Source organism: Rhinopithecus bieti, unplaced genomic scaffold (genome assembly GCF_001698545.2).
Source record: "Rhinopithecus bieti isolate Rb0 unplaced genomic scaffold, ASM169854v2 scaffold_12151, whole genome shotgun sequence".
Classification (NCBI taxonomy): domain Eukaryota; kingdom Metazoa; phylum Chordata; class Mammalia; order Primates; family Cercopithecidae; genus Rhinopithecus; species Rhinopithecus bieti.
In genome coordinates, this window is record NW_016807233.1 from 128,365 (window position 1) to 152,146 (window position 23,782).

Here is a 23,782-nt window from a genome sequence, read left to right on the forward strand (position 1 = left end):
TTCTTTTTTTTTTTTTTTTGACGGAGTCTCCTCTGTCACCCAGCCTGGAGTGCAGTGGCGCGATCTCCACTCACCGCAACCTCTGCCTCCTTGGGTTCAAGCAATTGTCCTGTCTCAGGCTCCCAAGTAGCTGGGATTACAGGCACATGCCACCACGCCCAGCTAACTTTCATATTTTTAGTAGAGACAACGTTTTGCCATGTTGGCCAGGCTGGTCTCGAACTCCTGACCTCAGGTGACCTGCCTGCCTCAGCTTTTCAAAGTGCTGGGATTACAGGTAGGAGCCACCATGCCTGGCCAGAATAGTCTATATCTCAATTACAAGACTGCATATGTGTCAGCTGGGTGTGGTGGCTCACTCCTGTCATCCCAGTGCTTTGGGAGGCTGAGGCAGGCGGATCACTTGAGGTGGGGAGTTTGAGAACAGCCTGACCAACATGGTGAAACCCCGACTCTACTGAAAATACAAAATTAGCTGGGTGTGGTGTTGCATGCCTGTAATCCCAGCTACCTGGAGGCTGAGGCAGGAGAATCACTTGAATCCGGGAGGTGGAGGTTGCAGTGAGCCAAGATCGCACCTTTGCACTCCAGCCTGGGTAACAAGAAAGAAATTACGTCTCAAAAAAAAAAAAAAAAAAAAAAAAAAAAAAAAAAAAAAAAAAAAAAAAAAAAAAAAAAAAAAAAAAAAAAAAAAAAACGTGCCTATGTGTCAAAACTCACCAAACATATAACTAAAAGGGGTAGATTTTACCACATGTAAATTACACCTTAATAAACTTAACCTCAAAAATAAGTGTGCTGGAATCCTACTACCCAGGTAATCCCAGCCCTGGCCCCCAGCAGCTGTGTGGCCCATTTCAGGTCACTTGACTTCTCTGAGCCTCAGTGTCTGTTTTTATTAAATGACAATAACAGTATACCCACCTCTTTAATGTGTGAGAACTAAATGAGATTAAAATGCTCATGTTGCATGGATCTGGTCTCTAAGAAAAATCAGAGAGCAAAATAATGGTAAAACAGGCTTAAGAAGAGATGTTTCTCCTTTTTTCCCCCATTGTATTGAGCTTGCAATATAGTGAAGGTAATGAAAAAAGTGCATTGAGCTCACAGTTGAAAGACTAGGAGTAAATATGGCTGAATCACCACAAATAAATGATTCCACTCCTCAAAGCCTCGGCTTCTTTATCTGACCAGTTTCTTTTTCATGGTGAATTAAAATAAAATGAAATACAGGAAATATGTACCTCAAATGAATGTTAAGAGACTCCAAACAAAGAATACTAATATTTGTGTCATTTTTCTCACGAAAGGATGCAGGCTCTACCTGTGAATATTATTAAGTTGTTCATTTCAGCTGAAGTTTCCTGGATCTCTGATTCCGACGGATGCATTTTGTGTGTTTCATACAAATCACAGCTCATATTTTTTCCAGAAAGGGAAGATACAGGAGAAGGGTACGCTGATGACAAAGAAGAAATGTGGATGGAAAACCAGGAGAACCCAGTGGCCCTGTCACAAGGTGTGTGCATCTGCCCCAATCAGCAGCCTCTCCCCAAGCCAGAGGTTGGATCAAAGGGCACAGGAATCAACATACAAGCACCTCCATTTATTCCAGCTACAACCAAATTCACATGCCCCCAGCCCCACCCCACCAAGCCACCGTTGGAAGCCCCATGGATCTGTAGGGTGCTAGGACAATGCATAAATGTGGGGGTCTACCACCTTCTGCATCTGAACTGCACCAAAAGAAATGCTTCTCCATCCACCCCACTTCTTTTATTGCCTTCCTGAATTTGTGTTGAATCCTTAGATTAGTCTCAGAATAAAGACGGCTGGCATATGAGCCAGATGCTAGCCAGAGCACCTGCTGTAATTAGAAACAACAACAACAACAAAAACAACAACAGTGGGCTCTTGGACAAAGGCAAAGAGACCCCAATGTTTATTACAAGGTTATATTCTCACAGTCTATGTAGAAGGTGCCAGATTGAAACAGTACAGAGAAGAAGAGAAGAGATTCAATTTCTCTTCCCATCCCTAGAAGTTATGGCTTGACCAGCCAGATGCCAAGAGTAACAGAGGGTGGAAAACTGTCAATGAAAGATCAGTGTAATGACAGAAACTGAGCTGTGCCTGTAACTCACCCATTTAAGGGCAAGTCTTTCTTATACAGATGATTAGGGGAAAAACCAACAGGCAGGACCAGTCTTCTAGAACTAAATGAAACTGACGATGTAATCATTTCAAGAACACTAAGGACGCTTGTCTGTCCCTCCGAGGATGATGTGGTTCTTCTAGCAATTTTATACTTCAAAGGCTAGGGAAGATGACATGAAGTCAGAAAACTCACATGGGGTCTTCCTGGATTACAAAAACTGGCCACAGAGAAAGACGCATCTTTTCTTTGCTTTCAGCAGTAATGCCAGCTTTCCATTCCCCCAGTCCTCCCCAATACAGCTGGTAAAATGCCATGCCAGGTGTACTCAGATAAAAGCCAAAGAATGACCAAAGACCACAGAATGAATTGTCACAATAGCTGGGAGACTCTTGCCCTGCCAGTCCCTTAGCAGTCATCCATCCTGAAAGATCTCTCATCATGGCCACACTGACTCTGCCACGGTTGAGCCAAGCATAATGTACTGCTGCACTCAGCATCCTCATCAAGTGAACAAAAACGTGTGAGAAAGAAAGGACACAGGCCAAACCCACTGTTATCCAAGAGAAGACCCTATTTAGAGCTGAGCGAATAGATGACACCTCCAAGTTCGGCAAAGATGTTTTCCTTTCTTTGCACCAAGGCACAAGGCTCTGTCTGCAAATGCAAGCAGCTGTGTTTTTTCAGTCACAGTAACAACAGCTAAACACTTTCATGGAAACAAGCCTACTATGAGGTGGCTACTACCTTTATCCCAACTGGATGGAGAGAAAACTTGAGACACGGAGAGGCTTAGGAATATGCCCAAGCTTGTTACAGCTACGTGAGGGGGTCAGGGAATGGAATTGGAGTCTGGGCAGATTGACTTGGTAGTCTGAGCATTTGCCATTTCATCCTTCTGGTCTAGAGGGGGAAAGATTGGCTTGGAAGATGGAAAACCTGACTTGGACGCCTCCTTTCTGCCGTCAACAATGCAGACGTGTTACGCCTCAGTCCATCTGGTTGCAGACTTGGAATCATGTTTCCTGCCCTTTCTTATTTTAAAGCAACATTGTGGAAATGTATGACATCGCACAAGACTCTGCATTTGAAAATAGGTGGGCCATTTTAGGGAAAAGAGGGACAAATGCATTTCACATTGTCAGGGAACTCAATAATGCATCACTCAGGGTCCCGTGTCCGCTGTGATGTCAGAACCGCAGATGTACGTTTCATGCATCTGTGAGGACAGGACTCGGGGACCGTGAAAACAGTTCTTGCTTCATAAGTCACTCTGTCCATGTGTCTCAACGTGTTTTTCAGGTGTTTAAATGGCTTCCTAGACTCCCATGCAAACTCTCTTCCTATGGAGGCTGCTGCCACTGTTCCTGCAATGACTTCTTGCGATGGAATGCAGATGTGTAGTTCATTTGGCACTGTGTGCTGCTAAACATGTTTCTCCAACAGTGAGTGTCCCAAGCTTCAGAAGATGGAGATTTTCTTTTTTGGTGTAATAATAAACAAATAGCCAGGCTTTTTTCCCCAACATTCAACTAGAACAAAATAGCTTCAGAAAACAGTAGAAGCCTGAGGTTGTATACTTTTGGAAAAAGGGAATGTTTTGTCCTAAATCAGCTGTCACAGCCCAAGAAATGATTGAGACTCAGATAAGAAGACAGGTAAAAGTTATGTAGGCCATTTGATCAGCTGCTCTCTGCAGAAGTGAAAATTCTACTTTCCCCATAAAAAAAATGCACACTACCAACAACCAACTCAGCCTAACAGCTGTGCCTCCTTCATAGTAGATATTTGTTCCATATTTTGTTTCAAATTCCTTTGAAATCCAGAAGGATTTAACTGACTGTAAAATAAAATCCAATTCCAATTTAAACATTGTTTTCCAGAGACAAAGCACTTACAAATGGCCAAAGCTCACACCACCAAATTACTTCCTATCTGCACATATTGATCCTGGAATTACTAAGGTAGATCTATTTCCAAAGCCCTGTTTGCAAAACTGTCTCTTTCATTGAAAAAGCCTCGTACATCTGCATTCTGTTCCCTCTGGACATACTCAAGAAGAGGAAGTGAGGACCAAAGACTTGAGAGAAAAATACTTGGTACAAAACTGGCCAGTAGATGCTTTCACCTGGATAAACAACCAACACTCAGTAAAGACAGTTGGAATCAGAACTCAAGGACATGTGCACACAGAGTTTAGCATTAATATGGCTTTTAAAAATACACACATATACATATATATATATATATATATATGGCTCCAGACATTGCAAAGATAATGGAATTATGTTTCTTCAGCTCTGCCTTTTTTTTTTTTTTTTTTTTTTTTTTTTTTCATTAAAAGCAATTGGGATGCTTCTCATTTTGACCCAGGACTGGCCTTATTGGAGAGTGACCCGTGCGGTCCAAAGGGCCCACTCTCGGAAGGGCCGTGGCTTGGTCTGATATGTTGCTGTCTCCATCTTCAAATTCTAATCAATGTTTAACAAGGGGCATCATACCGATTTTTCATTGGGCCCACAAATTGTGTCACTGGTCCTGCCCTACTCCCTGTCACAGACTTTTATGGATGTCCCAATGCTGAGCTACGTTACCTCAAACGAGGTTGAAGGCAGAGGGGGCCAGGAGGGAGGGTTACAGAACTGTGGTGTGTTTTTAAATGGCCTCATTTCTGCCAGGATCTGCCTGACTCTTCAGCCCGTATCTCTTTTCCTTGCTGTAATACTAACGGGACATTAAGGAGCCAGAGAAGGGGCCTCCAACGCCACTGCTTGTACCTCTGGAGTACATTTGGAGGCATTTATATTTTGTCATGTGAAAATTCGAAATCCTCATCCAAAATGCAACTGTGGGGGAACTCTCTTAGGAATTTCAGCCAATTCTGGCTCCCAGCAAGAACTCAGCAAAAGTGATGACATGGAAATTCATAGAATAGTGCCTGAAAAATGAAATGAATCATTTTTAAAGATGGCAAAGATGGAATCTGGATGAAAAATAACTATGAACTTGAAGGAGGTATTTGGTGGAGGTGTTTGACAAATTGCTACATCTATTTTAAGAAATTTTCTTGGCTGGGCATGGTGGTTTAATGCCTATAATCCCAGCTCTTTGGGAGGCCAAGGCAGGCAGATCTTTTGAGGTTAGGAGTTTGAGACCGGCCTGGCCAACATGGTGAAACTCCATCTCTACTAAAATTACAAAGTTAACTGGGCGTGGTGGTGAGCACCTGTAATCCCAGCTACTCGGGAGGCTGAGACAGGAGGATCACTTGAACCCAGGAGGTGGAGTTTCCAGTGAGCTGAGATCATGCCATTGCACTCCAGCCTGGGCAAAAAGAGTGAAACTCAGTTGCAAAAAAAAAAAAAAGAAATAAAGAAAAGAAAATTTTATTCAAGAAGAGGTAAAATACCCCACATTTCTGAAGTGTCGAACGTTTCCAGAAATGATATTTGAGATGTGGCACAGTATTATCTAGATATTTTGACAGGACTTAAGCATATGTGAGAACAGAGTTATAAATATAGGGTTGAGCCCACTCCCTGAACAAGCTTCAAATAGAAGACAATAATATATTGGTTAATAAGCCACTAGAAGTTCTGAGATACAGAGTGCAATAATACTCTACCATGAGCAAGCACGGATAGATACTCTCACAAAGGGAAATTACAGACATACCTAAATCCATGCACACAGTTCTCACAATAGGAACATATACATTTTATAACCAACCAAAATGTGCACTTTCAAAAATGTAATTGACTGTCCTCATTAATCTCTTTCCAATATACAGGAGACTTTTCACTTTTAAAGAAAGATGCAACAAGTCCATACAGCCCGAATATTCATTGACATGGGTGAGAAAATGTCCAACATGTCTAAAGCAATTTTTATCACCAGGCAGGAGTTCAGAATTAACAACAGTATCATAATGGACATGTATCCGCACAATGAGTTGAAGATTGCTAAATTCTCACATGGCTCTAAAATGTATGACTTCTAAGATTCGCAGAGTGCTGTCGTAGTGCTATTCTTCAATGTGTGCTGAGCCCCTACTTCTGTAAGCCCTGGCTGCTTTGGGAAGGTTACCACTGGCATCTCCTTTCCTCTCCTTCCCAGCCGTGAGCAATGGCAAATTAACCCATACATCCTGGCACTTGCTTTATACAGAGAATAGGCCTGTAGCTCTTCATGGACACCAGAGTAGAGTTATAATTTTATGTGATTCTGTCTCCCCCTACAAGTTCTTTAAGGGGTAAGGACCACGCCTTATTGATTCTCCATCTCCAATGTGAGTTCAATGATACAGCGCTGGGAAGATGAAATGGTATAGAAGACTTTTTCTCTCTCTCTCATCACAATCTAGAAGAAAAAAAGAAATGTGACTACAAAATGTGTGATAACTGATTATATATGCAATGGTTTTGGCCATAAAAGGGCCACCATTTTCTGGAAAACGTTTTCTAAAATGGTATATGTTAGGGTTCAGAATGCTCTTTCTCATTCAAACAGAGCCCTAGAGAGTAAGCAAGGCTTGAAGGTGATTGGTATAACCTCAAAGTCAAGAACACTACCAGAAAAAGAAAAGAAAACTTTGCCAACAACGGTCTTGTTTCTTTGATTGTTTTGTTTTTGTGTTTGTTTTTGTTTTGAGGCAGGATCTGGCTCTGTTGTCCATGATCATGGCTCACTGCAACCTCCACCTCCTGGGCTCAAACCATCCTCCCATCTCAGCCTCCTGAGTAGCGGGGACTACAGGAATGTACCACCACACCCGGCTACTTTTTTTTTTTTTAATTTTTGGTAGAGATGGGGTTTTGTCATATTGCCCAGGCTGGTCTCTAACTCCTGGGCTTAATCAGTCCTCCCGCCTGGGCCTCCCAAAGTGCTGGGATTACAGGAGTGAGCCACCATGTCCAATAAGGGTCTTAATGAAACATTCCACAGGGTAGCATTATGAACATTTCTCAGCTTATCCGTGTGTGATGGGATGGGAGGCTGGGGGTGTCAGGGTGGAAGCTGGAATCCCTAGAAGTAGAGTGGAAGACCTGATGAAGAAAAAAATGGCCTTGTCAAGATTTCTGCAGCTATTCTTTTTTTACTCAAGGCTAATAAAAATATTCAGGACAATTTTAATTTAATAAATTACTTGTGCAAACCCTAAGTGGAATTTGCACAGGTTTAAAAGAAATTGGGTTGTATCCAGAAAATGAGAAATGGAATAGGATGGAAAATGTGGAAGAGAAACTTAGGCTTTCTCTCAAAAAGGTCTGTGATTTTGCACAAGATTCATTGTTGGACACTCAGTCCCCTATTTTAAAATGACCACTTTGAATGAAATGGCAGCAATGCCCTTCTCTGATTCCCTGAATTCTAAGTGGAACTATAAAAATTGACAGTCTTTCTCAAGGTCAACAGTCCTTAAGCAGGCTGATGTCAACTCAAGGAAGGGCAGAACCACCATGTTCAGTGGCATAGGTTGTTCACAGCACAACTCCAAGAGGTGCTGTTGGCACAGACTACAGTGTCAACGGCACCTCTAGGGTTGTAAGGTACTTCACTGTCACAAACACTCATGGTTAAGAAGACTTCTTTAGGATTTCTATTTATATTTGTGTAGGATCTAAGATCAATTTAAAACTTAGGTTTCATTAATAGCTAATATCTGGATTGATACTGACATCATCACTTGGTGGGTAGGAAAGAGTAGGAGTGCCACAACTGGAGATTGTCCCAGACGCACTGCCTGTTGACTTGTTCTCAGCATATCATCACGTGATGCATTGCAGTTCCTTGTGTTCTGTTAAGAGGATTTATAGATTACACAATCTACCTTTAACTAAACTAATCTTCCTGCAGTAGGTAAGTGGCTTTTAAAATTTCCTATATAGTCACAGGCCGCAACCTAGATGAACCTTGAAGACATTATACGAAGTAAAACAAGCCAGTCTCAAAAAGACAAATACTGTACGATTTCATGCATATGAGGTGACTAAAGTAGTCAAACTGATAGAGGTAAGAAATAGAATGGGTTTGCCAGAGGATAGGGGCGGGGTAGTGGAGAGTGGTTGTTGAATGGGTGCAGAGTCTTGGCTTTGAAAGATGAGAAAGTTCTGTGGACATGTTTCGCAGTGTAAATATAATTAATACTGCTGAACTGTACACTTAAAAGTGGTTAAAATAGTAAATTGTATATGTCTTATCACAATTGAAAATTCTGCATAAAATCATAGACTGAAAATAATACTGACACCACCAGCACAAACACCACCAGCACAAACACCAAGGAAACAATAGAAACACTGACTAAACCTTCTATTCTTAGGATGCCTTCATGGGCACCAATACAAGCTTAAAAACCTCAGCCATCAAATCAGACTCAAAAAGAAGTACAGTTACCAAAAAGTCTACTGGAATTAGATTTCCATACCCTTCCTTTAACAATTAACTCTTACTATATTAGCATATTAGCATGTATACATAATTGTAAAATCAATACAAATGTGTTGTGTATACACGGTCAAATTTTTTTCCTATTAGGGTACACTATCAAAAACTTCGGAATATTGATATGCATAATCATTGTGGACACTATTCCGTTCTGTTATGGATCTTCAGGAAGATTGAGAAGATAGTTCTCAGAACATTGGTATGTTAAAACAGACAGTTGTTGTTAGAGCAATGACAACTGTGGAAAGTCACAGAAGGCAAGAGGACCAAATCACGTCAAGTCACCCTTCATTGTTTTAAGGAGAAGATGTCACTATGGCATAATGATTTGAAGTTTTGCTTCTTGCTATTTCTATCTAAAACTCTCTAGAAGATGCAGAGATAAGATCTGTAAAGGAAGACTCCACACCATTGCCCGTCTTGGACATGGGCAGGTTTGTGGCAGCGCCAGTGTCTGTGTGTATGCTGTCACCCTTCAGAGATGAGGAGACGAGCACCTAGAATGCTGTCACACAGCCACACTCAGCTCGAAATTTGACCCATTCATTGCATCAGAGATTTGTCTGCATACCAAAAAAAAAAAAAAAAATCTGTGAGAAAATTTACAATGTGAGAAAGAAAACCCTAAATACAATTGATCATTTTGCTGAGCTCATGAAAAAAAAAATGATATTTTTCTAACAACTCCTAATGAAAGAGTGGCTATTATTTAATAAAGAAATTGCATACAGTAGTTCCCCCTTAATCTTCCTTGGTTTCACTTTCTGAGGTTTCAGTTACCTGCTGTTAACCACAGTCCAAAAATGTTGGATGGAAAAATCCCAGAAATAAATAATTCATAAGTTGCAAATTGCACTCTGTACTGAGTAGCATTATGAAACCGCTTGCTGTCTGAGGACATGAAACATTCATTTGTCCAACGTATCCACACTGTCCACACTACCTGCCAGTAGCCACTTAGTAACACTTCTAGTTATCACCATATGGAAAAAGCATAGCATGCATAGGATTCGGTACCACCCACGCTTTCAGCCATCCACTGAGCGTCTGAAGACAAGGGGAAACTACTGTACATAAGAATCATACATTTTAAAGCAGGTGTAATCTTTTAACTAGCTTTTTAAAAAAATACTAGAACTTAGCCACCTGATGGACAGATGCTTATATATACATATTTTAAGATTTTGGAAATAAAGGAAGAAATTATATTATTTCTCCCTCTTGTGTTTCCTTGTTATATTTTTACTCTTATTTGATTAAGACACATGTTAATGGGTCCTGTCAACTTCTGGAGTCCCTTTTCAGAGGTCGTATAAAATTAAAATAACCATTACTTCATTCGATTATTGACCAAACCACAGGTGTGGTGCTATGGGAACAGATGACTGTGTCTTTTGTCATGACACTGTACCACAGACTTGGATTGTTATACCAGGAATAGTGTGATCTCAAGCCAATCTGGATCCCAATTTGCTATCAAATCGTCACAAATAATATTTAACATTCACAAGTTGTCTTTCGAACTATGAGGCAGAGGTCTGACTCGTGTATGGCTGGAGATGGTGTAGTCTCATCCAAGTCCAAGACTGTCCTAAAATGGAGGGCAGAAACCTTGAAGAGAGGGACTCCCCTGCTCTCTATTCTAGCTCCTTTGTGAGGAAAATTGCCTTATTTGAATGGTTGGAACAGTTCACAGCTTTTGCTTCCTTGCCCTGAAAATGTTCAATTTGTGGATGATTACCTTCCTGCTTTATGAGTCTAATTTGTTTTCCTTTTATTTACAAAATGGCGGGTTAAGAGTAAAATATAAAATAATGGCATTTAGTGGGTGATTGCTTTTTCTACTGGCAATGTCATAAATATGGGCCAAGTGTTTCCCTTTCAGAAATGGAATGAGCAGTAAATTCAGCGAGATTCTGAAGCATAAATTTACAGCTCTTCATGAGGCATAAACAATATACAAGCAGACCCATGCCTGGAATGGGTGGCTTAAGCTAAATTGTTCGTGTAGAATGATCCCAACATGAATCTGGCGTTTATAGGTTTGAGCCATTGATGACCGTGGCAAGCTTGCTTTGTTTGTGGCACAAAACAATCCGTTATCGAACATCCCCATATCTATACCCCAAAAGCACCTGCGCCCAGGTGATGGGAAAACGTTTCTGTATTCATTGTTCATATGGCACCTCATTTGAAAGATGGGAAGAAGAATGGCAAATAGTTTATTCCTGAGGATGATAGGGTGCACCTGCGGCAAAGACTCTGCCAGATCAAGCAAGATCGGTTTTGGTTTTGTTGGAAAACACCATGAAATATACTCTTTCCTCTAATTGGGGATATTAAGTCCACAGAGTCACCAGTTACAATTTGGGTTTGAAGTTCAACTTTTCCTAATAGAGAAGAGGTCAAAATGAAGCAGGAACATGTGTTTCCCGGGGCTGATGATTGTAAAGAGTTGCCGTAACACTTGTTTCCCCAATCATGCATTTTATGAAGAAATGCTGTGCGTTTAAAAAGTATCAGGTTTTCCCTTTTGAATTTTGAAAAGCAGAGATCCTATCAGATTAATCACACAGGGATATGGACGTGCAATTCAGTTTCGAACTCCCCGAGAAATTTGAATCCATCCCTTTTTGCATATAAATTTGCATATATTCCTATTTCAAATATAAATTTACTAAAATATTTAAATATTCAACTATCAATTATTTATTTTAATTAATATTACGAGTATGCTATTAAGAATTAATTTTAGGTGATAATTAAACTATTTACTTGCAATAATATGCAACTTGCTTTCCACGTGCTAGATATATTTTACCTTCAACAATATGCCAGAGTTTACAACTGGGCTGATGGAGACTGGGCACTAGGGCCTATATCATTACGGGTCTGCTTAGAATTCTCCCTTGTTCGCTTGTAATCACAGTTAAATTGGTTTTCTGTCTCAATACAGCAAACCATTTTCCAAGGGATTCACAGGCTCTGACTCTCTGGCTAGTCTCTTTTGTTTGAATTTCATTGAGCTTATCTGAAGTGAGTTAGTCTCAATGGAGACAACACAGAAACACGGGATATTAGAATTGTACGTCCCTCGCTCAGTTCCCATATTTTCCCTGACATTTCCCCAAATGCCAAGAGTTCCTTCTGTTGAGATTCTTCTTACTTTTTCTCGTTTTCTTTTACGGTCATGAGAGCACTTGTGTTGCATATATAACAATGCACACATTTCCCACATTAAAGGATTTAAATAGCAAACACGGGTTTCAAACCAAGAGTAAAGAACAAAAGATGGAATACATCTTTTCCAAATACATCCCAATCACAAGCCTCAACATTTAGAAAAGAGAATGCCTGGCCTATTGATTACAGCAACTGATAAATCCACATCCCAAAACTTATGTATTCATTCAGTAACTGGGCATTTACCAAGTGCCAAATCAGCAGTCAGGCTTGTAAACGACATAAAATTGTCCCTGTTGGGAAGTTCACAGTCTAGGATGCTTCTAATCAATACTATGCAGCCTATAACACTTTAACAGCATGGTTTTTAATGTTGTGTTTCATAAAAATATCATTCAGTATAACATAAACCTGTATGCATGCATTCCCTAAAATTCTTCTTTTATCCCAGTATGAAGACCTTTCTAGAAAGTCATTCTAAATTAATGAAAAGCCCCAGGCTTAGTCCCGATATTATTTGTGTGTCCAAATAGTTCAATGTGCCCAGTGGTCAAAGAACAGAAGGATCACAGACAAATTGTGAATGCCTTCCCCCAATCACATCTCTAATGAAGCCCTTAGAGTAGAAAACAGAAATTTTAAAAAGTAACACAGGCCAGGCGCGGTGGCTCACACCTGTAACCCCAGCACTTTGGGAGGCCGAGGTGGGCAGATCACCTGAGGTCAGCAGTTTGAGACCAGTCGGACCAATAGGGTGAAACTCCTTCTCTACTAAAAATACAAAAATTAACTGGGCATGGTGGTGGGCACCTGTAGTCCCAGCTGCTCGTGAGGCTGAGACAGGAGAATCGCTTGAACCTGGGAGGCAGAGGTTGCAGTGAGCCGAGATCACACCGCTGCACTCCAGCCTGGGCTACAGAGCGAGACTCTGTCTCACAAAAATAACTAACTAACTAACTAAATAAATAAATAAATAACACAAAGAATGTGTTCATCATCGGTTTAAGAAAATTTCCATTACAAAACCACATGTTTTCTTTTCATCTTGATCACACTACTTCACTAAACCTTTAATAAAATCTATAGTGAGTCGTTTATTTTCTTTTTGAAAAAAAAAATATACATCTTGCATTGTGTCATTCTTAAAATTCAAAAGGGAAAACCTGAGACTTTTTAACCCTACAGCATTTCTTCATAAAATGCATGATTGGGGAAACAAGTTTTACGGCAACTCTTTACAATCATCAGCCCCACGAATCAAATGTTCCTGCTTAATTTTGACCTCTCCTCTATTAGGAAAAGTTGAACTTCAAACCCAACTTGTAACTGGTGACTCTGTGGACTTAATATCCCCAATCAGAGGAAAGAGTATCTTTCATAGTGTTGTCCAACAAAACCAAAACCGATCTTGCTTGATCTGTCAGAGTCTTTGCTGCAGGAGCACTCTCAAATGGGGTTATAATTACTTAACAAGTTGGATTGTCATTTGACCTTCTGTTGCTGGGTTTTCCAGACCATTTGCAAAACCCACATTTTACGCAGTCACCCTCAGAATCTGTGCTTAACAACTGGTCTAAAACACACAGCTCCTTACAAATCTAATCACCCACCCATTAGCATCTGTTTGAGTTTACTCTTACATCATAAGAAGCTCAAAGCTGTAATCTTTCTCTTCTTAGGCTCTGTTTCATTTTAACATTAGTACCTCCACTGGGTAACCATGATAGTCAACTATGTAAGCCCCAAACCACTGTTGTATGATATTTTTAAATCAGTGGCAAAACATTTTTTTTAAAATTCATGTTTATTCTATGCCTTCACCTCACAAGTTAACTGCATGTAAGCCTCCCGTTTGCAATCTCAAGAAAAATGCCATTTACAGCTTTCTTCTTCCTTTAGAGATTATTGTACGTTTTAACGTATGCATTAAATTTGACATTGATTCTGTTTGGGTGCTAAGAACAGACATGCGTATCTAAAGATTTGCCCTTCAATGTCCTTGGTGTTGGTCAAACCATGCCTTTGATGGGCATCGTCTTTTGCTGCGGCCAATGTCTGCACGAAAGAAAGAGCCACGGGCCTGGCACTGAGTTGCACTTTCCTGTCCACGCCAAAGAAAGAAAAGAGCCCAGCCCATGACCGTGAAACTCGGGGTTACAAAGAGGCTTTTCCCAAAGGGGTCTTGAGTCCAATTAATAGCTGTCATTTGATTATGTGACCTGGAACATCTCCAACCCGCACCCTAAACAGGCCAAGGGTGTCACGTTTTCAAATTCACGCTCCAGATGTTCGTCCTTATGCTTTCCAACCTTGCCCCCGGCTCTCCTAAATGAGTTCTTTTGAAAAGCAACTTAAAAATAGACACCTAAAGGAGAACATGGGACTGACTGTCATTATTGCAGGAACCCTTTTTTCAAAAGCTCTATTAAGTGACTAAAGAAAGGTAATCATTTTTCCTGTGCCTGGGTGAGTACGACGAGGGAGAAAGAATGCACCTTGTAAACTGAGGCTGTGATGGTTAGGATTTCGAATCCAGCTGATAGACTTCAGCCTGCATTCTGATCCCTGCTACATTCTCTTCCAATTCATCTCATAGATTGCTCCAGGCACATCTGACATATTTTAATATCGAAATGTAAATCAGACACCCCCACTAACCACCTCCTCTCTCTCACATTACCCTAAATTTGGACTTTACTTTCCTGAGCTGTTCTTTTCTATCGCATGTCATTTCCCCTAAAAAGTGTTGTTACAGGAAATAAAGAAGATGTCCTGTTGTAAAGCTGCCCAGTTTAATTAAAGCCAGTTCGAGGCTCCCTTTGTCCCTCCATCTTTCCCTTAAAGATGGGGAGGCCTGGAAGTGCAGAGCAGACCCTGGGGATTATATGACACTTTGGGGTCCTCTCCACCCAGCAGGCTCGTCCACTGGCCCGGGTAAGCAGCTAATGAGCTCCGGAGTCTCTACAGCAGGCACTCAGCCCTGGCGCTGCAGCAGGCACTATTGCCCACCAGACCCCAATCAATCCTAAGGTCAAGGAAAGTCTGGCAAATTCCATTGCTCTGGCTTTCTTTGGTAATTAGTCACACACACAAGTAAATGATGATCTGAAAGCTATTTCCACCTGAGAGTTATTAAAACTAGAAGCCACATTTAATTCATCCAACCAAAGAAACCCCTTGAGAGGTGCCGTGAAGGGGGAATCCAGTTCTCTACCCAGAAAGGAGCTTCTGTTCCACTTTATTAAATATTTTAAGCAGATTTGAGGTTTAGTCAAAGGACAAATTCCTGCCCTCCAAGGAGCACACGCCCAGGAACGTGGAGATCAGCCAGGAGCGGTGGCCACGCTGGTGGTCAGAGGGAGGGGGCCTCATGTGATGTGAGGGGGAGAAGAGGGCAGGAGGGAGGATGAGGCGCAGGAAGCTGGGAGGGGTTTTGTGAGCAGCAAGGGGAGGCAGAAAAGTGGGATGTGCCTCTTGTGTGCTTTTATCCACATTAAAGGAACTAAGGCAAGGGCTCTTGTAAGAACCTATAATGTGTCTGATAAGTACCAGGGCAGGGCAGTGACTACAGAGCTGCCCTGATTACATGTTCAGCAGGAACCAGGCTGAGACCCTAATCACAGGTGCGCTCTGGAACACATGCTCTCTCCTTGGAGACCTGCACAGTTGAGTGAGCCCAGCAGAGCTGAGCATCCTGGAGAGCTCATGAGCACTTTGCTGGCCAAGAGCCTCAGCAAGAGACGGCATGACTGAGCCAGAATCCCAGGGTAGCTGACTTGACCCAAGAGGCCACCCCTCAGTGCTGTGCTGCTTTCTAAGTCCTTCTTCTATAGGAAACTCTTTTTGAATAAGTTGTATATGAAGAAAAGCCATTCCACGCAGCCATCCCTTCTTGTTTTAAGCAAGGTGAGCTGATGTGGACGCAGGAGCTTCTGAAATATCTGTAGAGTCCAGCAGAAAGCCCCTCCCCCTAGCCTGTGGGAAATGGAGGTCTCATCCTCATCATTCCATCTCTATTTCAGAGCCTCAACTTCTTTCTTTCTCCTCACCTCTCCTCTTCCCCTCCAACCTCTGGCATCCCCGCTGTTCAGCAAATTCCATACACATTTAGACATCAAGATTCACCTGGCAGTCAACTACCCAGCATTGAATCAGCCTAAGTCTTGGCTCTATTGTTCATTAGCTGGTAACCTCGAGCCACTTAGCTCCCATCTCTGTGCCTCGGTGTCCTCATCTGTCAATTGGGAATAATAATGGTGCCCACTGCACAGCGTTGTTGAGAGGTTCAAAGAAGATGACAGGTGTAGAGAGAGCCTGACACTGTCGGCACACAGACCATTAGGCAAGTGTTAGCTAGTGTCATAGGTACCGTTGTTGGTGGTGGTGGGAGAATTCCCACCTTCCACCCCACAGTCGGTCTCTCCCTGCCTCAAACCCTTGGCTCTGCCCCAAACCCCATTTCTAAGTTTTATAGTGCTTTGCTCTTCTTCTTGTCATGTTTACATCAAAAATCACCCATCAGAGAGATAAAAGCAGGGAGGAGGCATTTTATTTCTGAAGTTGTTAATTTTACCCTAGACTTCCAAGAAAAGAATCATCCATCTGTCAGAAAAAGACAGAGAAGATAAAAGATCTTTAAAAGTAATTATTTAAGTGCCAACCAAGAGGAAATGAAAATGCATTTGGCTCGGTTATTGAGCTGAATTAGAGAATGGTGTTGTACCACCACTAATCTGCTTCCTAGATGAGAAAAAAGGAGAAGATGATTTTTAAAAAACAAACGTGCTCTCAGTTGGCCCCAACAAAACACATTCTGTATAAACATATTTAGAGAAGTGACTTTGGATTTGCAAAATTGTAGCTCCCCTTCTGCCAGGGCCGCCTCCGGTCTCAGAGCCACAGATCTATACACACGGATGTTTCCCAGCTCCTACTACTGTTTGCATTTCTTTCCCTGGTGCTCTGATTAACTGCAGAGATAGTTTGTACAACCGGGCCATGAAATGCCACCCATCGGCCAGCCCTTTCCCCACCTTGTCCCCTTCCCTTCTAAGGCTTGCGTTCACCAGAAGACCACCTGCCCACTCACATTCTGAAAGGTGCCACCGCGGGAATCAGGCAAAGATACACATCTTCATAAGAGAATAAAACAATTGGCTTTCTCTTCTGAGCTCTAAAACCCAAAGCACTTTTCAAAGTCACAATTCAATCAGAAGCAAACAAGGCATCCCTTTCTCTTCCTCAGGTTAATTGTAAAAGTTGCAAACTTAACCAATTTCTGTACTGACCATTCAAACCAAGAGATCAGTCCTGTCAGTCCTCCAAGCAAAGAATTACAGGATTAATTTGTTCCTCAGCACTGCTAAGCCCCTCACATTTCCTGACACTAATCCTTCAACCGAGGTCCCTTCTCAATCCTGTTTCCCTCTACAGGTCGAAGCATCGCTCACCTCACTCATGTTGGCTCTCACTCAACAGCTCAGTCCCGCCGCTCAGCACAGAGAACACTGCTCAGGGGTCGCCGCTCCACCGGTTCTGGCTTTTCTCTTAAAAAGAGCTGCCCGGTGGCATCACGCCTCCCTGGAGCCAATGAAATGCATTCACCTGTCTGCAAGCCTGGCCGGCATCTGAGAGCAGCAAGGGCCACCTAGTGGTGAAAAAGAGAACGGCACGTTCGGTCACTGCTCCAAATTCCGCCAGGGATGGAAGGAATTGCTTGATTTCTTTAAAAAGTAATACACTCCAGCTGGGCAGCAGAGAGAGACCCTGTTTCTTTAAAAAAAAAAAAAAAAAAAGTAAAATTTAAAGTTTCAAAGATCATCACAGGGATGCCATTGTGCGTTTTCAATGAGTGCAAGATTTACATGCATGAAAAATACCTTTCAAACGTCAGTGGGAAGGATTGTTTTTCTAAGGGAAAAGGAGTTCTGCAAACACCTGCGGACCCGCTCACGCAGCTCCAGGTTTTCCCAGGAGTTGTGTTTCCCTTGCCCTTTATAACACAAAACTCAGCCCAAGGACTTTAATATCTCTGCTCTCTCTCCCCCATCCCAAATCTGTGGCCCTGCTTGTACCCTGAGCTGGAAGGACAAAAGCAGATGGACTGGGACATGGGGTTCGGTCCCCACGACTTCTACAAGGGAGGAGAGTGGCTCCAGCAGCCTTACTGATGTGCACTCCTCACAACAACAGCGGGGCCAGGAAGGAGCCTGGGCATTGGCCCTGACCTGGTGAAAGGTCTCCTTGCCTTAGCCCCGTTCCACCTTTCTGGGAAGAGGTTCCATCCTTTGTTCAGTCCCAACATCGTGACACTCTGAAGAGTCTTCAAAGCGTCAGAGTGGGCCCTCAACTGTCCGGAAAAGGCGTCGTACAGACTGAAGGCACATTCACATCTGTTACTCTGCCAGTCCTGGTACAGGACTTGGCGGGTCTGGCGAGTAGACTGAAGCATCTTGTGACTCGTCCCCAGCGCTCCTCATTTCCCTGTGCAGAGCAGGCCACCAGACTCCAGCCTATCAATCCTCTCTCCTCAGCTCAGCAGCCCCACATCCTCTGACCTGGACTGCCCTCACTACATGCCCAGGTCACCGATGTGACCACATCCTCAGGTCCACCTTGGACAGCAAGCAGAAGGCCATGCGCCCCGCAATGGGCACCGGCGAGCACAGAATGCCCTCAGAGGCCTTGGCCAGGAGCACCAGCTGGTCAGCACCCTCTCATCCACACCGTGGGAACACCAGGCAGCAAGACAGAGACTCTACTGTGGCTTCTCATGGGAACCAGTGTCCTTAACTTCCAGCCACTTCACATGGGGCCCCGTCTGTAGACAAGTCCCGCTCCAGTGGGAAGTTTGATACATGAGTTATTATAAAATAACCTATATTTCACAGAGCAACAGAAATGAACATTTTATTTACATATATATATATAAATACATGTGTTATATTCTTTTACTTTTATATGTATATAAATTATTTATTTACGTATCCTGACCTCACAAATCATTTGCAAACTAATAAAGGCAGCATCCTCCTTCTCCTCTCACTCCCCTTCTCCTCCTTGCCCCCCCAATGCCATGCTTGGGAAGGCCCACGCGGGATGCCTTTAGGGTTGCCCAGGTAGTTAGTAGTGGGAGAGGAGGAGAAGGAGGGCAGGGTGAGGAACTGGAGTGTCATCTGCGATGTATGATAGTGTCATCTGCGATGTATGACAGATCGACAGATTGGAAGAAGGGGGCTTGCTTAGCTATACTAGGAGACACCTGTGATTTCTCAGGGGCAAAACTACACCCTCCCCAGGGCACTCCTGTCCTGTTGGGGGCTGGAGCCCCCACAGCCTGGAGGTGTAGAAGGGGCCTCCCAGGGGCAGCCTCCACGGGGTCCCTGCTGTGGTCCTCCAGGCTGTGCAGAGGGGACGTGGAGAATCAGCCTGTGCTCCGCTGGCTGGCTCTGGAGCAGACCTGCATTTTCTAACAACACAAAGACACATCAAGGGCTGCAGCAGCCTGGGCTTGGAGACACAGCAGTTAGTGCTGAGGCTCCAAGTAGAGGGGCAGGATTGGAGGTGCAGGGCTGGACCAAGGCTTTGCTGGGTAGACTCAGCAATTTGGAAGCAGCCAAGGGACCATAAAGGCTACTGGGGAGAGGGTGGGTTATGGTCTGAGCTGATTGCCTTCCTCCAGAATTCATACATTCAAGTCCTAACCCTTAATATCTCAAAATGTGACCTTATTTGGAGATAAGGTCTTTAAAGAGGTGATTAAGTTAAAACAAGTTCACTAGGGTGGGCCCTAATCCAATAGGACCAGTGTCCTTATAAGAAGAATAAATTAGGGCACAGGCACTCGCAGAGGGACAACCCTGTGAGGATACAGCGAGGAGACGGCATCTACAAGCCAAGGAGAGAGGTCTCAGAGGAACCAGCCCTGCTGCCCCTTGACCTCACACTTTCAGCCTCCAGAACTGCCAGGGGATACATTTCGGTTGTTTAAGCCACGCAGTCTTGGTACTTGGTTCTCGTATCCACAGGAAACGACGGAAACAAACACAGATACCATCGCAAGCACGTGGAGAAATTTCAGGGAAAGAATAGAAGTACCTTAAGGGGGATTTTCTCAAGATTTGCCTTGTGGCATGCAATTTCATCCTATTTATTTCCCCAGAATATCTTTAGCAAAATAACTGTCTCCTGTTAGTGAGCTGTAGAGTTGTCCTGTTACAGAGAACACAAAGTAAATGTTCAGTATTGCTACAAAGGGAGGGTCAAGCTGCCCTGGGAAATCAGTGCTCACCAGTGACACAAGACAGGTCTGAGTGTGCAACCCAGCAGGTCTCAAGTGCCAGCACGTTGGCTGTAAGTGGCATCCCAGCCTGAACACACATTGCATCCTCTCCCACAGATGGGCCCTGGGACGACATCTCCTAGCCCCATTGATCCTGGGGGGACAGTACCACCCCAACAAGACCAGTTGTCAGATCAAGAACACCAGAGATTACCTGGACCTCTTCATAGCATATCCAGGGACAAGGATAGTCAATGAGCAATCTTTCAACCTTTTCCTGTGGTTCTGATGAGCAGTCAGGTTTGAGAAGTGCTGCTTGACACAGTGATACTCTCTCCCTTTCTATCTCCTTTTCAGGCCTGCTTGGCTGTGGTTTACTTTTACACATGTATGTCAATACTTTGACGTGTCCCATCATTCAACTTTTCTCAGGTTAGCCAAACACTGTTAGGTGACCATTGGGGTTCTGAACCAGAAGCTTAGAACTTGGATCCTGGACGTGAGAAATCATTTTCTATATGACCTTGGTGATGTTGCTCCATTGCTCAGTGTCTGATTTTCTCCACTGATAATATAGAAGTATTCAAGCCTTGTGTCTGCCAACCTAAGCAAAAACATATGTGAAATATATTGAGCTGGGAAATAAATTTTGAAGGAACTTCAGAAGAATTAGATCTATAGCTTCATATATTAGATCTTGGGGAAAACTTCAGCCTGGCTGAATTAAAATACAGACATGTGGTTCTATAATTTATGGAAATGTATATATATAATAAGGACAGATTATTTTCATCTTGGAAGCGTGATCCTGCCTGAAGGGGCAGAGTTGGCCCAAGTTGTCTTTGAGATTATTTATAGGGACACTATATATTAATGACCTAGGGCCTTTCATCAGACTTTCATACCAAATGCATCATTTGTGTATAGTTTCTGGGGGTGTGGGGACTTTGAAAATGAACCTAACTTCTGCCTCATTTCCTCGCCTTTGCAGACATAGCGCTGTTTTAATCCAGCACAGACGAAGAAGGTGGTCATCCTCCTTGGAACGGAGTCTGCACAGCCTGGCCTTGATGGCGAGGCTGCCCTCTTCTGCCTTCACTGCTTCCCAGCCCGATGCCAACTGTACACTCTGGGTGTCTTCACGAGGAGCCTCAGCATCCCTGGCCTGATGGGCAAACCCAGGGGCTCCTGTCTTTGACTCCTCACCTCCTTCCCTGCTGCCCTGAGCATGAATCTTCCAGCAAACTCTAGCCTGCTCCCAACCACTGGATGTGGTGTGGCCCTGAGCCTGGAGGCTATGCAGGTTCTATCCATAGACATGGACATACAGCTTAATTCTTTAAACCCCTCCTGGAAAGATGTACTTGCTGTAAGGATGCATGAATGTGTGTGCTTGTTTACTCAAGCCTTGTCTCCCACCTTCTGGGCTTTAAGTCTCTTGAGAGAGAGAGGCCAGGCCACACCACCCTGCTTATTTTTTTATCGCCATGCCTGGCGTGATACCCAGCACGGGGTTGGCACCTGAAACCACTTCTGAATAAATAAATACCCCAGTGGTCACTAAGTGTGAATGCTGCTGTAGGAAAGAAAGCTCTTTTGTTCTGTGAAATTAAATTCTCTTTCCCATGCCAACAGGTAAGAATTTTCTCTTTTGAAAATGAGAAAAAAAGGGTATTTTAAAAATCTGCTGTCAAATTTTAATCCAGTTTTCTAGAATGTTAAAAAATCTTCCCACAAAACACACCTGTTTTAAACCTAGATAATTGAGTTTCACTGCCTTTTTGAAGAAAAAATAATAATTAACAAATATTTGGCTATGATCTTCCAGGATTTTAGCAACTAATATTGCACAAACATCATTCTGCCTCTACTTCACACCCCATCTCTTCTCCACACTACTGGTCACTCTTAATTAGTCACTCTATGTAGTAGGTGTGTATGTTTTATTATTTCTTGAAGTTATTGAAAACTTGGTATGCATGACTTATATTCTCTCTCTCTCCCTCTCAACTTTACCTTCTATGTCTCCCTCTAATCTGAAATAATTTGTGTTTTATGCATGCAACTTTCCATCCCATCTCAACACTAGTGAGGTGGCTCTTCCAAGAGGCACCAGCCAACAGGAGAGAAAGGAAGAAGACGAGAGACAGACAGGGACAGGTAAAATCCACCTGTGATGCTCCCAGGGATCTCTGTCTTGTCACATCTTCTAATTCCAAGTGCTACAAACATAACTGAAGCCGCTGCTATTCTTAAGGCTTAAATTATTCCCTATGTATGGCTGAAAAGGTCATTTTATAACTCCTACTTCATTTCAGCTCAATTAAATGCCCAAGCCTGTCCTGCCGATGAGCACTGGCTGGCTGGCCTGCAGAGCCTGCGTGTCACCTCTGTGGCCCCTCTCTTTGATGAAAAGGTCAGTGGGTGTTTGTCTTCAAAGAGCCGCTGCAGCTCTGAAGGCTGCACTGTGGGCTGGCTGAAAGGACTTCTCGATTCTCAGCAGCCTGACAGCTTTCAGAACTGGGCTTGGTTGAGTCCTTAATTATTTTTCCTGTCTCCACTCTCTACACAGGTGAACTCCTCCAATTCACTTTTCAGTGATTGTTCCCAACATTTCAGATCCGTGATTCTTTCTGCAGAGCCAACCTGCTCGTCTAGAGCTATGGAGCAGATCATGTCGCTGCCAAATTCATATGCTGAAGGCCTGGCCCCAACACAACTGTATGTGGAGATAGGGCCTCTAATGAGGTTTAAGGTTCAATGAGGTATATAAGTGTTGGACCCTAATCTATTATGACTGGTGTCCTTATAAGAAGAGATTGAGACACAGACACGCACGGGGGGGCGACCCTGTGGAGACACAGGGAGAAAAAGCCAAGGGGAGAGACCTCAGAAGGAGCCAGCCCTGGTACCTTGACCTCAGATTTCCAGCCTCCAGAACTTTTAGAATGTAATTTTCTGTTGCTGACCCTCCCGGCTGTGGTATTCTTTTAAGGCATCCTGAATTGACTAAGACCTCTGGCCGAGAGCTAAGGTTAGTTTCTGTGCTGGACTCCACAGTGGACCACACCCCAATCCCCTGCCCTCTAGGGACTGAAGTACTCATTGTTGCACCTGCTGAGAGTGTTGGTGATGGACCCAACTCTCAATTCTGAGCCCCTGAAAAGAATGCTCTCAGGCAAAGGGAGCTATGCAGGGGGCAGAACATATCCAAAAAAAAAAAGGCCTGGCCCCCTGGTCCCAATTTGGGACAACTCTGCAGAATCTTCCTTTCCATCTCCAAAGCTTGCTGTAGGATCCACTAAGGCATTGCTCTGCCTCAGTCATGGCCTGAATTCTCTCTCTGCCACATCCTGCCCCATTCACTGCCACACAGCATCATTACAAGGCATGGCTCAGTATCACTTTGCATTCTCAGCTCCACCTTAGAGGCAGCTTCTGGGAGACTGACTTAACAGTCACATCAGGAGCAGTGGGAGGAAAGCAGACCTTGGCACAGGGTTTGGAGTTGGATCACCTGCCAGCCAGCTGAAAGTGTGGACCCTCAGTGCAGCGTGCAGGTGCAGCATAGAGCCCCACAGAAGTGCAGTATTGTGCAGGTGTTAGGGCACTCATCCTGGGGAAGTGGGGCACTACACCTGTGGAAAGAATGCACGATGTGGGAACCATGAAGAGACTGAGTCAGACAGCCAAGAAATATGTGGGAAAGAGTAGTT

General features: G+C 43.4%; 1 protein-coding gene across 1 annotated transcript in view; it reads right to left on the reverse strand.

The window, feature by feature from the left end:
* The window catches only part of PCP4 (Purkinje cell protein 4), a 61,619-nt gene extending 44,195 nt beyond the window's left edge, over positions 1-17,424 (reverse strand). Inside the window, exon 1 of the mRNA XM_017880694.1 lies at positions 17,236-17,424. Coding sequence (XP_017736183.1) covers positions 17,236-17,244 — 9 coding nt within the window. The 5' untranslated portion in view covers positions 17,245-17,424. The remainder of the gene's footprint in view (positions 1-17,235) is intronic.
* Between the last annotated feature and the right edge of the window lie 6,358 nt (positions 17,425-23,782).